The 18,309-nt window shown below is 41.2% G+C and overlaps 1 protein-coding gene across 1 annotated transcript in view; it reads left to right on the top strand.

Annotated features, from left to right (window-relative positions):
• The first annotated feature begins 14,655 nt into the window (after positions 1 to 14,655).
• astn2 (astrotactin 2) overlaps positions 14,656 to 18,309 on the top strand; it is a 492,640-nt gene continuing 488,986 nt past the window's right edge. The window contains exon 1 of the mRNA XM_066712608.1: positions 14,656 to 15,093. Within this exon, the coding sequence (XP_066568705.1) occupies positions 14,733 to 15,093 (361 nt within the window). The 5' untranslated portion in view covers positions 14,656 to 14,732. The remainder of the gene's footprint in view (positions 15,094 to 18,309) is intronic.

Below are 18,309 nucleotides of genomic sequence, written 5' to 3'. Positions count from 1 at the left end.
TGATTTAATCCAGGCAAACAATATCTGGAATGTGTGGATCTTTCTAGAAGAAACACGTGAATCCTCTCCCTGCCAGTAAGGCATAGCACCAGATCTTGAGCTGGGTAGAGGTTTCTTTGTTTGTTTGTTTGTTTGTTTGTTTGTTGTTATTATTTTTGTCTAAAGGAAACTGTACTAGCCTTTTGGTCTGTAATTATCTTATTACCAGCATTGATAAAAGGCCTGTCTTTCTCCCAACCCAATAAAATCAAGTCAGAAAACTCAGAATGGTTATAGAACAAAAAGACGTTATCCATCCAAGAGTACTGTCTCCAATTCCATCAGATATCTATGAGGTGGTGAAACAGGAAGAGATGGCAGTTGCACAGTTCTCTGCATTGCAACTTCTGCTTTGCATGAAAAACACGTCTTCATCTGGTTGCCTGTCAAGAGCCAAAACCAAATTGTAAAAGGCATTTAAGCTACTTATGCATATAGCAGGTGTGCGATTCTGTTGGCGTGTGTTGTTTTAAGTTTCATTCCAAGCATGGGTTCATAGGGTGCTATTTTTAAGTGGATTGGTGCTCCGTTGCATTATGGCTGATCTTGTTTATATAATGAACAGTTAGGGAAAGCGATAGATTGCCGAGGTCCTGTTCTGTAGCCTCCATGAACACTTCATCAGACCTTCTGCTCCCATCATTTTTCTCCCTGACACCCCGGGATGACAAGGGTTTAATCCGGCGGACCTCACCTCCTAAATGAGTTTGCACAGAAAAAGTTTTGACGAGACAATGGCTGACACTGCAGCTTCGCACACTGTCCGTTAGCAATGAAATGACAGCAGCTCCTGTTGGGCCATTTATACAGAAACCTGTGTGAAGAGACACTAACACTACCATAGCGGAACAGTACAACTGTACAACTGTGTAATTTATTGACACATACACAAGTTAACGTAATAATGGATTAGTATAGTATCCCATAGAGAACACACGCATGTGATTTATATATGGTGGAAATGTGTGATCTGTATATTTTTCATATGCCTACATTGCCCCCGTTTTTTTGTATATTTAAAACATACAAAATTAGTATGTATGTTTTAAATATATTATAGTCAACAGGTTGAAAATATATAGTGAGGTTAATTTCTGCAATAAAATAAATATATGGATTACAGAATTAAATGTATGTGAAATATATCCCATACATTCTAAATATACAGAAATGGGGCTGTTTTAGCATATGGAAACAATAAGGATCACATCTCTATAAAAATATGTATTTGTTCCTTATGGGATCTGGCGTGAAACACTTTCTAGGACAATGCAGATATCCACGCGTATTGCCACCGGTACACAGTTTGGTCTTGGGGTCTGGATTATGAATATGATTATGAAGATGGAAGTGGTTTGGGTTTGATACTGTTAGATATTGCTCACAGTGTGGGTGAGGAAAGCTGCAGGTTGTGAACAGCTATCGACTTCAAGAAAGTTTAGAATAAAGCATTTCAGAGACGTTGATAAATCCTACCAAATGGAACAGTGTGTGTGTGTGTGTGTGTGTGTATATATATATATATATATATATATATATACATTCCATATGGCGTGTGAATTACTTTTTCTGAAAAAAGAATGTACGTAATGTCCTTTGTTTAAGAATAAGTCAAGCAGATTCCATATGGAGGATATATCACATTGTTTTCTTCCATAAACACTCACACGTATATTATTGATGATTGGCAGACTATTAAGTGTCCAATTATAGAAAACAGCATTTCTAGCAGCATTGAGTAATTAAATTGGTGTCAAATGAAAGAAGAAAACTGAAGAATTATGCCATCTGTTAAAAGCATGTGGTGACTCACTGTTTGGGTGGGGGGGGCTTTGAAAAGTGTGGTTTCAGGGAACATAAGAACATAAGAGAGTGTCCAGTCAAGAGGAGCCCATTCGCCCCATCGTGCTCGTTTGGTGTCCATTAATAACTAAGTGATCAAGGATCCTATCCAGTCTGTTTTTAAATGTTCTCAAATTGTCTCTTCAGACACATCGCTGGGGAGTTTGTTCAGATTGTGACGCTTCTCTGTGTGAAGAAGTGTCTCCTGTTTTCTGTCTTGAATGCCTTGAAGCCCAATTTCCATTTGTGTCCCCGGGTGCGTGTGTCCCTGCTGATCTGGAAAAACTCCTCTGGTTTGATGTGGTCGATGCCTTTCATGATTTTGAAGACTTGAATCAAGTCCCCACATAGTCTCCCCACGGGACTCTCGTTTGGACTGACAAGACTGACTGACTTCTGCACGATTGTGTTTTTATTTTTAAGTCATATAAAATGACCCTGACCTCAGCTGAAGAGGACAGTTATGGACCTCATTCTTATCCGCATCAAACTGAAATCAGACATATGGATCCCCTATTAATTTCAGTCTTCTGACTCCACTCCTCCTCGCAAACATATCTGGGATTTAAATTTTCCATTTTAGTGCTTTTCTTGAAACAGAAAAGTACTGGAGTTAATTTGTTTCCTCAGGTCTACTTTTACTGCTGAGTCGAGGGGGGCTGGTTTGCATCTTTGAATCACACAACAACCTTGTCAAGTGCAGGCGAGACTCACAGCTTTTTGAAGTAAGTCACACTTCTTCCTTTAACAAAGATGATGAAGGTGGAATAATTAATACTGAAATAATGAATGTGATTAAGGTGATAATGAGTAACAATAGTTGCATAATCAATTGAAATTAAACATGAAACAATGCTGACATACTAACTGAAAAAACACAAATATTCCCCCTCTTTGCTATTTTGCAATCTCTCATATTCTGAATAATGACATGAGACTTTTGTATATATTTGAATATTTGAAGCCTGTGCTTCACTCTTTTCTCTTTCTGTTCTTTTGTTCAGTGTCTGTCTTGTGATTTAAGACATATTGGCAGTGATTACAGCAGCCTGTTTATTTCCCGGTGAATTTTAAAAGCTTCAGTCAGACATTGGTGTAATAAGATTCACGCTGCCTGCGAGCTGCTGAAATCGTCGGGACGGGGCTTTCCACTCTAGTGAAAGTCATCGTGAACAACTTCATCGTCAGAATGTGCATATTGTTTTTTGGCAGGGAACTATGTAGGCGCGATATGCAAAAGTATGCTTTCCAAACAACAGACACGCATTGTAATCATTGGTACAGGGGAGGGGCTAAATTCTACTTTTTAATCGTTTTTGATAAATGTGTCTTTCATTGTGCTTCGCCGCTCAAGAGTAAATCTGTCCCGTAAGAAAAACACGAAAGCAGACACTGAAAACTCGCTGTCTACATTTCTTCTTTGTTAGAATTACTTGTCATTCGTTTCGTCTCACATCCAATTAAGATATAGCAGTGTCTGTCTCTATTGAATACCCAAGAGCCTAGCGGATGTATTTTAATATTGTTATTATTTGTTTGTTGATCTGTCTGTTTGGCAGATGTCTTTTATGCCACATGCATGCTGAAGCACATTTACAGTATGAAAATTTCAGACTTTTGAATTATAAAAATATTAATTCATTTCTGATTTTCCTTCTCAGGAAACGTCAGGCAGTTTAGTGCTGCTGACAACAGTTTATATGCTCTAAAGCAGAGAGACGGCTCTCTGGACAGGTATGTTTTCAGACGGTTCTTGACACCTTTCTTTGATGCTTGATCGGCTCTTTGTTTGCCTAGACAATGGCCTAAAAATGATATTCTCCCAACAGATTCACAATATCTCACCTTCTCACAGACCATAACCCATTTCCAAGTAAGGCTCATGTTACAAATGGATCATGCTGCGCTTTTTTTAAGTGTCTGCGTGTTGTCTGCGTGTTACACAAAGTTTTACATTATCAGAATGGTAAATCAATAGGGATTGCATAATGGATCTCTGTGTTAATTACTGATGACAGTAATCCAGGGACCGGGCTCCGCGGCTGCCTCTGGGGTTCAGGGATTCAGAGGCTCTGATCTTCTCTCTTGAGTGGTTTGTTTGTTTGTTTGTTTGTTCGTTCGTCTGCCATTTCTTCTGGTCTGTGATGGTTTTGATGATTCATTTTCCTCGCAGTGCCACCCTTAACCACATTGCACTGCTTCAGCACTGGAGAGCAAAATAAAGCCAACAATGAAATTAAGGGGTGGAAATACAGTTTGGGACAGAAAACTAGAATCAAAATAGAAATATGTGTTTTTCTGGGAATTAAAATGGACACAAATGTCTGCGGAACAAAGGTCAATACAGGAATTAACCAATGCCAACCTGTTTGCCAACTGAAACTGAAAAGGTGTGATTTAGAATCAAGGGTGTAAAGTGTGAAGATGTTTGTCACGGATTAGAGCGCAGTTCCTTAAACTGAATCTCCTGGTTTTAATGAGATATTGCCACTGTCCCTCCTCGTGTCTTTTGGACGGGACGGGTGGAGTGTTAAATCATTCCTTATCAGATGACGTAGAAGAATCCAGTATCGGTGATAAATAATACAGCGGATACTAAAATTGTGCTTCAAGAACATGTAAATACACAAATAAAGAAATAAACATGTTTCATAGTGTTATGACCCCAAGTGGCTGATGTAAGGAGATAAGAGGAACGTAACATAAAACACACAAATGCAGTAGTGCGAGAGTGAAGGGAGTGCAAAAATCAACACAATACCAATAAGATATATATATAAGAAGGGTTTATTTACAATGGGGAGGGGAGTATGTACAAGTATGTACAGTATACAAAAACACGTGATGACAATGATACAAATAATGAACAAATATACAGAGGAAAACACCCTGGGCGGTGTCGGCTAACACTGAAACAAAACAAAACCTATCTAAGCTAGTCTAGAAGAGTAAACCACTACCTCACTTGTATTTGTAGGACGACCCTAACTAGCTACACTATCTAAACCTAACAACTAGTACAGAGGGGTGATCACCGCCCCTACCTAAATACCTAATGTGCTAGACAACATACATCCCTACGTGTACCCGTGTAAACCCATGGGTATCTCACCTATCTACCCGTTCTCCCCTGAACAGAGCACAATACACAATACAATGTGAACGGAAACAAAACAGGGAAGAAAACAGTGGGTATTTTACACAAACAGACACGGTAGCAACACGAAATGGCGTTGTAATCGGTAGTCTGCCGAAATGGAGGAATGATGGGGTATTTAAGCAGTAGTTGGAGACATCTGATTGGACAGGAACAGCGGAGTTGAGTGACGGGGATGAGAGCCAATCACAGCGGGACACCTGCGTACAATAGGGATAGGAGGACAACAGACACAGAGCACACGCACGTAACACATAGACATCGGCTGCAGTCAGCAATCTTATTTCTAACTCAGTTTTGTGAGTCGTGAGGATTGACCTTTTTGGGAATCACCTGACAGCACTGGCCTGCATTCAGAGCGGAGAGAAAACAGGATCTCGTACAGTCGAGCGCAAAATCACACAGACAGTGGAGGATACAGCTGGGTGCCCCTGCAGGATCAAAACTCAATCTGTCCTTCACATGTGCGCACATCAAATACTACTACTACTAATCTGAATATTGAATAGAGTCCCACATCCATAGGGGGTCCAGTATGACTCAGTTTTCAGTTGTATTATCAGTTAGCTGACCTTCACCATATTTCTACTCTCTCACCTCTAACTGAAGTCCTTAGGAAGTGATTATCAGTGGCATGTATCCAGCCAGGCCGTCCAGCACCAAGTCCTGTACACACTGTCCTCTGTTCCCAACCTGGTCCGTCCCAATAGATAGTGTTCTTCAGCAGCACCTCCAGGAATTACAGGGATAATCTCCTATTCTTTACAAACATGCTTATACAACAAAATGTACAGTTGCTCACTTCCAGATTGACACACTATGCCAGAAGAACACATGTTTCAGAGGAGACTCCGTGGGGACTTGATTCAAGTCTTCAAAATCATGAAAGGCATCGACCACATCAAACCAGAGGAGCTTTTCCAGATCAGCAGGGACACACACACCCGGGGACACAAATGGAAATTGGGCTTCAAGGCATTCAAGACAGAAAACAGGAGACACTTCTTCACACAGAGAGGCGTCACAATCTGAACAAACTCCCCAGCGATGTGGCTGAAGAGACAATTTGGGAACATTCAAAAACAGACTGGATAGGATCCTTGGACACCAAACGAGCATGATGGGGTGAATGGGCTCCTCTCAATTGGACACTCTCATGTTCTTATAAAGTATTCTGAGGAAGAATTAAAAGCAATAAATGCAATCCCTATACAGACACACGGTGTGAGTTATAAGTCTGTAAATGAATGCAGAGTGCATCTGATTTGATCCTCTTAGTTCGCTATACAGATTTTGGCTCTTCTTGGGGGAGGAGGGGTCCTGTGGTGTGGAGTGACGAGGCTTCAGTTCCAGCTGTGAAATGCACTTTCCGCGTAGTTCACTAGAGCAACTTCAAAAGCTGGGAAATCAAACTGAATTGCAGACCTGCATTAGCTACCAAAACACAATATACCTCCCCTGTCAGATATACATTATTAACTTTACTCTGGCCGCTGGAGAAGCAAAACACAAGGCATTTTTTGGTTATAAATTAAGAATCTAAAATACGGTCACTATCTACGAATATTGTATGGTAGCCCTTCGTCGTAATTGCTTTAGTGTGTTCAGATGTATTTTGCTTTATTGACTCGCTTATGTATTTATGAAAATTAAGTATAATATTGTCCTCAGAGCAAAGCATGTCCACGAGTGACTTCGATTTCGATTATATTCCTTGGCTCTGACCTACATAACGTATTTGTTTCAGAAAGAGACATTTCTTCCACAATCTGCGGTTTACTGCATAGTGCACAGAAAACCATGCCTTTCAGTCTCTATGACAACATTATGCATCTTAGACATAAAACTAGTCCAATTTGTGTGCACTGTTTCATCGCCTTGTTTACATACATAATTAAAGCAAAGTTTTCCTCAAAACACACGAGAGATGCAGCACAAACAAGTTTTAAACTAATTAGGGTTTTTTTCAACATCTTCAAAGCTTTCTTTGTTTTCTGTCCCTCCAGTTCATGGCAGCAGATAGTCATCCTGTAGATTTTACATTGTGTATTTAAATAGTAACGTGAACTGGAAATTGCAGCCACAACTGTTTGACTCGCTCACGGGCACAGACTGCGAAGGTGCCCTGAGTCCTAGAACGACCTCGAAATGTAACACTGGACATGCCAGCATGCGTCTTTACACCTGCAACAAACTGTGACTCTAAGAGTGATCACAAAGGGCCCAGGTGGAGAGACTTGGGTTAAATTAAACACTAAACATTTGTATTTGTTTGTTATTCTGAGCGGTTGAACTGTTAACCCTTCAGTCAGATAGATCACATGAAAATACAGCCAGCTGAGCAGCTTGGGACCAGAGATATTAAAACTATACAGATAGATATTATATGAGAATGAAAACAAGCGTCTTGGCCTCGGAACACAGTAGTAATGCAAGAAGCTTTTAGTTTACAATGCAGGTGATGGCAGGAGGAAGACAAACTGGAACCAAGTTAACCTTAAACCTCCCTGGCTGTTAGTGTGTTTGTGAAACAACAAATGGAGACATCCTGTTGAAAAACAGGCAGCTTAAAGACTAGTCTCATTAAGCAATATAAACCTATTTAACCATCGTTGTCTAGACCAGCGGCCTCTACTTTGTTGACTGTCAAATTCAATTTTGGGAAATCAGTGGCTGCCCGGGCAGGCCGGGTCAAGGCTATCTCCTCCACAATAAATCTCATATAACTAACTAGGGACTCTGTATAAAAGCCTTCCATTAGCTATTAAGTGTTCATCGCTCTCCTTAACAGCCTTGGAGCCGCACTGAAGAATCGGTGGCTCCATTCATATCCGCGCATTGAGGATGTTAAACCTGCCGTATGGAAACATGCTACCTGCATCTTAAATATCTCCATCCCTGGTCACTGAGCATCGATTTTCAGACAATACTCAGAGTGAAACATGTTTTCCTGGGACAGATATATATGTATGAATATCTTTTCCATGATATAGAATGACATAAAGTACCTAAAAATGTCCTAAAGCAGGTTTATCACGATAGACATGCATGAGGGAACAAGCTGGGGACCAAATGCCCCCCATGGCGTCCCTGCTGACTGCTACTCTACCCGACTAGAGACTAAAGGAAAATGTGCCAGGACAGATCTTCTGATGTTAGATTTTGCCCACCAGATGTATAGATATTTATGGGAGTTGCTTGATGCTCACTGTGCACCCTCAGGGCTGCATGTAAATCCTGTGTATAATCACTTCTCTTGACAACACCGTGTCAGTTAACAACATTTGTGTTGATCCAGAATGCCATCGCCTTCCAGTTTACACAATGCACTATTCTGAACTGCCATTCAGAAGATACAGACATGGAATGGAATGTGATTCTGAAACGATAGTTGCATCTACACCTTAATTATAAGCATGTCTGTGTAGCGTCATACAAAAAAGAAAGATCAATCATGTTTCACAAAAATGTCTTCCATCCCAATAAGCCCCTGTGAAAACATCCACGTCCCCGAATGGAGACGATCCAGCTTATTGTACAGCGACGTCCATTCACTGATGACCTTCAATCGATCGTGGACTCTGACCTTTGACAAGATATTCTTCCTTTGCGGACATTGCAGGTTTGATACCTTCAGAAGATGAGATCCCCTGATCTGGCACACAATATAGCTGTCTCTGTTGTGTATATGAGATTGTGTAACTTGTAGAACCACAAGGAGAAACATATAAAAAAATTCAAACATGTAAAATGCTTGCTTTACTTCATGGGGTCTCAGTTGTGTTGCATGATGTGTTAGTTATAAGATTTGTGTGTTAAGTTTGTTTTACTTGGGAGACCTGCTACACAACCTCCTGGAGACCAGTGGTAGGGTGTGAGGGGGGAAGGGAGAGGAGAGAAAGACGACAACAGGAAGGGTTCATTTCTAACTCCTTGTCCTTGATTACATGTTGGTTAGATAGTTTGTCTTTTCCTTTTTTCTCCCTCCAGTGCACGCAGGGATAGAAAACACAATCCCACTACAGCCACGGGGAACAAAAGGCCACTCTGGTTACTTTAGAAACAAAAAGCAATTAGTCTTCAAAATCAATTAGCTTCCAGAACCAGCTGTAGCCGTCACTTGAATTAAGATGCAGGCAACTCAGGAAATGATAATAGAATAATTGCCATAGAATTCAGCAGTTGCTATTAAAGGTAAATGAAGTGTTTATGTACCTCTTCTCAGAATCCTGTAGATTGCCATTTACATTTTGTGTTAATATACCAAAGCAGCCAGAGAGAGATTTTGAATTAATGCGCCATTTCGACATTTTGCGAAAAAGACGTTTAATGTTTAGAGTTTTTTTTTTAAACCGTTTAATCGCTGGTGTTATTTGTGGAGGATTTGTTTTTGTTTTCATCTTTGCTTCTATATCATACAAGCACACAGAGAAGTTAGTGTATTTGATCAATTAACGTTCATTTAGCTGAACATCGTGAAAACAAGATGGGTCCGCATGTGAGATGTTACCTAGCACCGCAGTGGCATCAGAGATCATATGTGAAACTAAATAACAATATAATTTCTGTGACAAAACAAATGTCTCCCTTTACAACAAAACACTTACAACTGCCGGAAAGAACACTTTGGCTCTAGCTGGTCAGTTGCGAATGAATAAAAGCCAGTCAGCCATCATCTGATTACTGCAAAGGTCAAACTCCAGGGAAATGGGATGGGATTCATCTAAACAGGACAAAACAAACTGTGGGAAGCCGTGGACCTTCCAGTCACTTCCCAGATCATAGCAGGGTAATCTAATGCTCTGATGTGTAAAATATTTATAGTATTAATAATTTAAGAAGGCAGATAAATTATTTTAGCAGCTAATTATGTTGGGAAACATTAATTACGAGCCAAACAAGCTATTCGATGCCTCTTTATTAATGCGCGCACAACACAAAGGTTACATCTAAGTGGCTGGTGCAATATGGTGTGATACACTTACAACAGACAATTAAGGGATACAAGGAAGGGATCCGAGGCATTCCACCTGTTCAATCTATGACTCAGGCGTGTGGACCGGCTGTAAACGCAGCTCTCATCACTGCAGAGCAATGTGTGCTGTGCAAAGATTCCCTTCACAAAGGCAGAGAAGGACAGTTGAGTATCCAGGCCGGCTGTCCACAGAAAACACGTCACAGATTCAAGTCGAGGTTCAACACAAAGCCACCAGCTAAGAATAAGGATCAACTACAACACAATGGAAACAGCTGGGGGTTCTATGCTTCACTTAAGATTGACATTCACATATAAACAATGGAGCTCATCATATTGCAGTCCTTTTCTTATGTAGTTTTCAACTAAACCATGTCTGACGGGATGAATAATTAACACTTATAACATCATAGCTTGATTGTTAATACAGTAACATAAAGGTTCAGCTCAGGTTCTCTCTCTCTCTCTCTCCACCCCCTCCCCTCTCTTGTATCTGTGTACATAATAGAGTACCTACTCACTGTGACTGATTAACTAGTGTGTGTATGTGTGTATATATATAATATATATATATATATATATATATATATATATATATATATATATATATAATATATATATATAAATAAAATGTCCTTTATGAGCTGGATTATGGGTGCTCAAGTTTTCTGGGAGAGACAAATGCCAATTTAAAGGCAAAGGAAGTCAGTGAAGGACGGTTTCAGATCAGTTTGGAGGAGGAGGAGGAGGAGGAATGATCCTCGCCAACTCTGACCCATACCTGAGCATAATACACTTCCTAAAGATGGAGAGGATTGAGTGCCACACTGTGGAAAATCTAGCAGGTGTCTGATTGTTTTTCTTGCCGATGTTCGTACATATTTAAAATCTGAGATGCAGTAGGTTTTTATTTAGCTTTTTATTGAGAATTCGCAGTGAAAGTACTTTTCTGGAAATGAGAGTCATTCAGGTAATAATAAGCATGAAATGGGGGGTTGTAAGTACTATAAGTGCTGCTAGAAGTTCCTTGCCAGTATATCTGAGCAGATACATAATCACTGAGCTGAGATGCAACGTTGAGCTTTTGTGGTTTGTTTATGCCAAATAAACAACAGTGAGCACAAAAAAGACTTAAATATTTACACATGGATATATTGATAGCTTTTGTATTTTTGTTTTCTTCTGAAGAACACCAAACTGTGGATTATAATAAAAATTGATGTCAATAAACAGACCCCGCTGTCTGGCGCTGGCCCAGCAATGCACTTCAATCACTCGTTTCCAGATCGATTCCCCTCTCTGTACAATCCTGAACTGCAGTCAGTCTCCCCTCCGCCATGTAGCCGATGCATGAACGCTGCAGAAAATTAGACTTTATACACAGTCTAGTAAAACTCACTGTTCTTTCATAACTAATAATAACTTCCTTCTACTTCCTGACCAAATCTGCTACAAAATAAAGAAAAAAACCTACAACAGACAGACTATCTTATTGAAAAAAACTGTTATCACTGAAATATGGATCTGATCATAGTAATGTTTTAGCTTCTTCTCTTGATCACAAAAAGCTCATATTGTACATTACATATACATACAGAGGACAACATATTCTTGTGGTGAACTGCTTTACTGGTACTAATGAATACTTAAATTAAACACTGCTTGTAGGATATCACCGGAGTGGGAAGGAGATGCCATCAGCGAAGTGACTGCCTGAGGAGGAAATCCAAGGCCCTCTGGCTTCATTACTAGAACTGCCGATTCACTCTCTTGTGTCAACACTCGGGGAGTTCATTGTGTAGGCAAAGCATTTCCTCTGGGAGATATTAAACGATGCGCAGGCAAAGCCCAAGATGCTTCCGGGAAAGGCATGGAATTTCTGACAATGTATAATCTTGCAAGAGGGGAGCAGATGCCTTATCGGCTCTGATGTATGGATGTTAATGTTGGACTTTGACTAAAGAGACGCATAGAAGAATAAATGCTTCTCATTCCTACTGCTTCTGACGAAATCTGGAGATGTGTGGGTTGGGGACAGTGAATAATGAAGTGTGGAGAAGACAATATATTATCTAACATACAGAGGAGATAAATGGCCAAGATGGAGGTGTTCTCCAAAGGTCGTGCAGAGAGGTGTTTGAAGAAATAGCAGGATGAACATCAGGGGGAGACTCGGGAATCAGCGAAGGGTTAACCCTGTGAACAATCGCTCCGTGATTCGCAACCTTCAGGATTTTCACGATGGTTATCTTGACGCAAACACACACAGGTCTCTGGCGTTGTTGCTTCTACACACACACTGGTTTGGGGAGTTTGTGGATGGAAGTTTAGGCCAAAGTTTTGATTTTACTGAAGTCTTAGTCTAAAAAAACGGTTTAAAACTGCAACCAGACTGGATAGCACTTGTTTGGAAGGATTTTGTATTTTCTTATGTTGTGTGAGTGTGTACGCAATAAGAAATGTGTTTCAGTCTGTTAAATATAGCCTACAATGTTACTGCAATAACAATATAATACAATAAAAGCACAGTGATAGGCTTTTCTCTAACATAAGGGATCTGGTTTCATATTCACACAGAGCTGTGATATGTATAAAATATTCAGACTGCTTCTCATTTAAAAGAAGGCCTTCACACATACTCTCTCTGTGTGTTTAAATGTTTTTATTATTATTAATATGTGTTTTAACTGCACATCTGTTCATGGCGATATGTTCAGAATTAAAATGTTTTAAATTGGGACTTCAGAGCTCGTTCAGTGGAAGTGGTTCAAAGGCTCCTGTGGAAGGAGGCTGCGGGAGGGATGTCTGGATGCTATTTGAAGAAAGTCATTAACATGACTCCGCAGTCTGATGACGGACCGGGTCGCTGCTCTCGCTGCTGACTCTGCAACTGTCATCCCTTCAGCTGTTTCCGATGTGTGTGAAGTTTTCAGATGCATCATTTTTCCTGTGCGATAAAGGTTTTTTAAAGGTGGTCACGAGTAAAAGAGGTGGCAAGATCTGTTTGCATGTGACATTTTGAGATGTTTATTTGCTTGGGTTGTGAAAGAGGTAAAATATCTCATTAACAATTCTCCAAGTTCACACACGTTTACACCGTGCTTTCCCTTAAACAATGGCTAAAGCAGGCGAATACACAGTCAGCTACCTGTGCCATCTTATTACCAACACAAAGGTGCGAAACAGCAGCCAGTGCACATATTACAGCACTCCGACTATTCACCACCGCTTTGTCTTGACAAAGTAGACACTTAGCACCGTGTGCCCATGCTATATTAAACAATTGATTTTAGGAGCCATCAACAGAGTGCAGTGCAGTGCAGTGGCATTTTGCTTGGTTAGTCACTGATTTAGGTCCAAACCTGCTTTGTCGATGGCCAATTGCGTCAGACCTGCAATTACCATTAAAGTAATGATTAACATTTAAATGCAACAAATTAGATCTTTGATGCTGTCTGTGGGAAACTTTTAAAACTGCTTCAGCTTTGTCACAAGTTAGCACTCAATTCTTTTGCCTCCATATAATTTTCCCAACTGACGGCTCTCCATTTAACAGCTAGCCTTCTCTGCATTTTCTAGAAAATATTTTTTCTATAATTTTCTTTCCCTAGCTTCACTGTAGGTAATCGATGTTCAGAGCTTTCCTGTGGAATATATGTGTTCATTTTTGTACATTTCCACAAAGTATCTGAAAAGAAGTAGTTCAGCTTTATTGACATGGAGTCGAAGCCTTTCTGTGTCTTGGTTTATATAAACGCCACAAGCTATGGGCTTTTTCATGCTGGACCTACTGTATACCCCAAGTGCCATCTATAATACCCTGTACCAATAAATGCCAACAAATAAACACGGTAAAGCTATTGTCAGTTATTGTCTAGTTAATTGTGCATAATTAGAATGCATGCCTTCCTAATTTAAAGTGTCTTGTTGCCTTAATTTCTCCAAATTAAAAATCACCATTATTTGCCTGTACAATTATTTTAAGTGGATTTCATGTTAGAAGTGCATGGAGCACATCCTGTTCTTATTTCAAATAAACTAAGCTTGTTACTAAATCACACCAAGCAGAGTTGGTTTGGTGTTGTCACTCACACCAGCAGCTTTAAATAGTAAATGCACAGCATCTTCATTTGAAAATGCAGAGCATGAAACAAAAAGTTTTTAAAACAAAATTGAGACATTTTGTGTTTAACGAAAAGGTTAATAGATCAATTGGGCTAATTAAATTATCTGTACAAGTATGAAAAGAAAGTTACCTCTGGGGAAAAAAAAGTAATTTTGAGATAAGGGGACATTGCAGTTAATTTCTGACAGATACAACAGCTGCCCCCCCCCCCCGATATAATTGGTTTGAATTACAATTAAAATACCCACCCAAACTGCACAGGGCTCACTAAACTGGGACTCAATGAAAGCATATACTGTGATTTTAAACATTTTTTTAATGTTTCTATTTATATGCAACCTATATCACACCAGTCTGCCGTATAGATATATAATATGTGCTAATATTGTTTGCGTTGTGACGCGATTTTCCCACACCTGTACCCACGTCCTGCCCCTCGATATCTCAGTGCAATATTAAAGACTTGATTTCCCTGGATCCACCTGCACTGCCGCCTCCTGGACACACATGTCCTCCATGCACAGGCGGTGCTATAAGCTCGCAGGCTGCTCAGGCATCTCAGCAGAGCCGGAGAGCAGCGCACACACAGCGGCATGGCGGGGACCACTCTGCGCCTCGGCGCCTTCCTCCTGCCCGGGCTCTTATTCCTCCTGCTCGGGGTCTCCCTGCCCGAGACCTGCGCGGCCGGGGGAGCCCGGGGACCGGCGGTGCTGGCCGGGGAGAGGGCTGCGGAAAGCGACGTGGACAGCCCCTGCGAGATCAAGACGGTGACTGTGTCCACCCTGCCCGTTCTGCGGGAGAATGAGTTCAGTTTCACCGGGGGAGGCGCGGGGAGTCCGGCCAGTGGAGGAGGTGCGGAGTCCCGGCTGCTGCTCTTCGTCAGGACCGACTTACCTGGAAGCATCTCCGTCTTGGATGACCTGGACAACACCGCTCTCCCGTACTTTACTCTGGGTAAGATGGTGATCCACCATAACCTTCCTGTACTTTCAGTATTGAATGCAAGTTGCACTTCCAGATGCCGCGGGCAGTCCTGTGATCACATCCCGGCGCCCGGTGGCTGTCACACGGCACGGGGGCTTCATCAAGTGTTGTGCGCCTTATATTTTGGTTTTCTCAATGATGCACACTGTAAACCACGTATTTCAGCATTTCCCTGCTCTGCTATTGATCATGCCCTGGCAATACACGCTGTTCCCCATTTACAGTGTTTATTCTAGGCAACCCAAGATGCATTTTACTGAACATGTAGATGCGTTCACTTGTACCAGCTGCGCTGCTGGTTTGATGGGTTGATGATGTAGATGCTTTTTGCGCACGATGTCGCATTTCTGCAAATACAGTTGCATTAGTTACAATGTTCCCACCGATGCTGTTGAGCAGCCGAGGCGCCCAGACAGCACTGTACCTGTGCAGAGCGGGCTGCACAGACTGGCAGAGCTGGCACTGCTCCGCCTGGGCGAAAACCAAAGTTAATTGTTTTTTAATCGGGTTTGAAACTTTGGAGTTGCGATTGCTGCTGCTGCTGCGCATCGAGTCCATACACGACCCGAGCGGGGCTCTGGACCGGTCCTGCTGCAATTAACCTGCCAGGCAAATTTGCATAATTAACCCTATCCACAGGTCCTGATGTAATTAACCTGCCGGGGTATTTGCTTAATTCATCCTATCCTCAGGTCTTGCGGTAATTGACCTGCCTGGGATATTTGCAAAATTAACCCTATAGGGTTATATATCCTCTGTGCAGTTACAGGTACGGACACATTCTCCACGTTATCGTCCAGAGTTCATCACCCTCACTAGAGCAGTGATTGTTGGGGTATATTATTATTTTAGTGAATTTGTATGATTTAGTTTTTAATCGCCCTGTTCTACTGCAAGTGGACCCGAACACGTACATATCAGATGTGACCTAACCTGAATTTACCTAATTGATGTTGGGTCTGTGTTAGTGAAACACTGGAGTCGCTGTAGTTAGTGGTTTTATTTATTTATGATAGGCTATGGTTTTAAAATATCAGTAACATGGCAAGAAGTTTAACCTTGGGCTCAGAAATAAATCCCCTTATCACCCCTTCTTCCATCCTTAACTAACTGTGAGAATGTTCTGTATAATATAATCCTCCTTTATACCTCAAAGTCAACAATTTGAATTGGAAGACACGGATATCTTGCCACACACTAAGGTTTTCTCCACGCTTTCAATTTTTTGGGGTTTGTTGTCTTCTTCAGTCTCACCTGCACTGTATTTCTGTTCCCTCCTGGGAAAGGTGTGTTGTTGTTTCTGGGAGTGTGGCTGTGTGAACTGGGACAAACCCTTCCGCGCTGCGTACTGCACTACACAGCCTACAGAAGTCCAGTTACAGCTGTAGAGCCCTCATGTCACCGAGGCACATGAAGCCCATTCCTACTCCGCAATAACAGATTATTCTAACATGTTCCAGTGTCGAGCCTTTTATCCCAGCAGGGTTATAACTCAGGATGCACGACTTAGAGCAGATGCCTAGCAATGAACCGATAAACATCTGATAAGTTTAGGCAGAGACTGTATTGTTTCAGCTTGCTTGCTTACTGGTGTGTTGTATTTTTATTATGGGTTGCTGGTTTCATTACACACGTCTTACTTTTAAAGTGCCTGCATTGTTATGTTTTATAGTTACAGAAATGTGATAGATTTATCTAGCTGTTGTTTTTTTTACCTCCGTGTGTGTTATTCTGTGTATGTGACTGAAAGAATTGTGTTGCTTTGGAGAAGCAACCAACATACAAACACACAGCATAACCGAGCCTGTCATCTGTGTGTTTTGAAGGAGAAAAAGTACAGAGCAGTCCACAGCTGTCATCTGGCAGTGGGATTTGTCTTCTTTTGAAGCAGTCCTGTACTTGCATTTCTTTATTATGTTACATGTATACCCTGAACATACCCAATACCCTCTGCAAGCAGTCAAGGCAGTATTTTCAGTCAAGTCAGTCAGGGTTTTACTGAGGAGTAGGGCAAATGGTCATTATATGTACTGTAACATTGCTGTGGCTTTTATACTCACACCGATAAGTTGCAAAAAAGCCCCTATAAATGATCTTTGTGTGAAAAACTGAAACATGTAACTATTTTAAAACGGACGGTCTTACTCTTCAGCAAATCTTGTATAACTTTGAAAACAAATCCAGTCGAATCGAATCGAATGTTGTGTGTCCTGATTTGAAAGCTGTTTATTTTAGACTGACTGTCGTATTCTGTCAGATTGAAGAGGGGAGAAGAAACACAAAACCGCAATGTCACATCTGTACACAAAACACCACAGCTCCACAGCAATTGTACAAATCTGGAATGAGTGCATTTCATGGCTGCAATATTGAATACCAGTATTAATGACAGATTATAGCTCAGTAAAGCCGCCTGGCTGTGGTTTTCCTGCTGTTTGTTTACAACTGTAATTTTGGAGTAAACTACCGTGCAGTATAGACTGCAGTTTTCTTTTCATCAGATTCTGGCCTGTTAGACTCGTCTCCCCTCTAACTGTGTGTATGTGTGTGTTTGTATCTGTGTGTGTGTGTGTGTGTGTGTGTGTCGTCATTGTCTGCTCAAGTGCCGTGACCTGGTTATGCCCGAGCCTCGTGTCCTGGTGCTAGAGATGGATACAGTTGTTTATTGAAACCGTTTGGCACTTGAGTCGCTCAATGGGATTTATAGAGGCTCGGGCTAATCAATCACACACAGAGCGGTGTGGAGGTGAGCCAGGATTACCTCCTGCCTTTTATTTCCTCCGCGTGTGTGTGTTCACATTTTGGGGGTTTCCTGTCAGTTCCTTGTGGTCTTATATCTCGTCCTCCAACCCGCCGTATTTATTCTGTGGAATCTTCTCTTCCTAAATCAAATCACTCTTTTCAGAGGCGCAGGTTCACTCTCTCCACCAGGGAAGCAGCACTGACTGATAGGCTAGACTTTGCATAATCTTTCCTGGGTCCTAGTGCCTGTTCGTCCATATTTACAGAGGCAGTGGAGAATTGTGATGCTTAAGTGTCTCCTAAAAAGGTCAATGCATCTTCTGAACAGTGGTTAAATGTTTTCCACTCAAAGACAGCACTGAATCTGAAAGACTGACGGTTTTTGTTTTTTAATCCGGTATAGAAATAATAACCTACTGTTTTTTTATCACAATACACCAACCT

This window comes from Amia ocellicauda, chromosome 9 (assembly GCF_036373705.1).
Source record: "Amia ocellicauda isolate fAmiCal2 chromosome 9, fAmiCal2.hap1, whole genome shotgun sequence".
NCBI lineage: Eukaryota > Metazoa > Chordata > Actinopteri > Amiiformes > Amiidae > Amia > Amia ocellicauda.
This window is presented reverse-complemented; position numbering and strand designations above follow the sequence as displayed.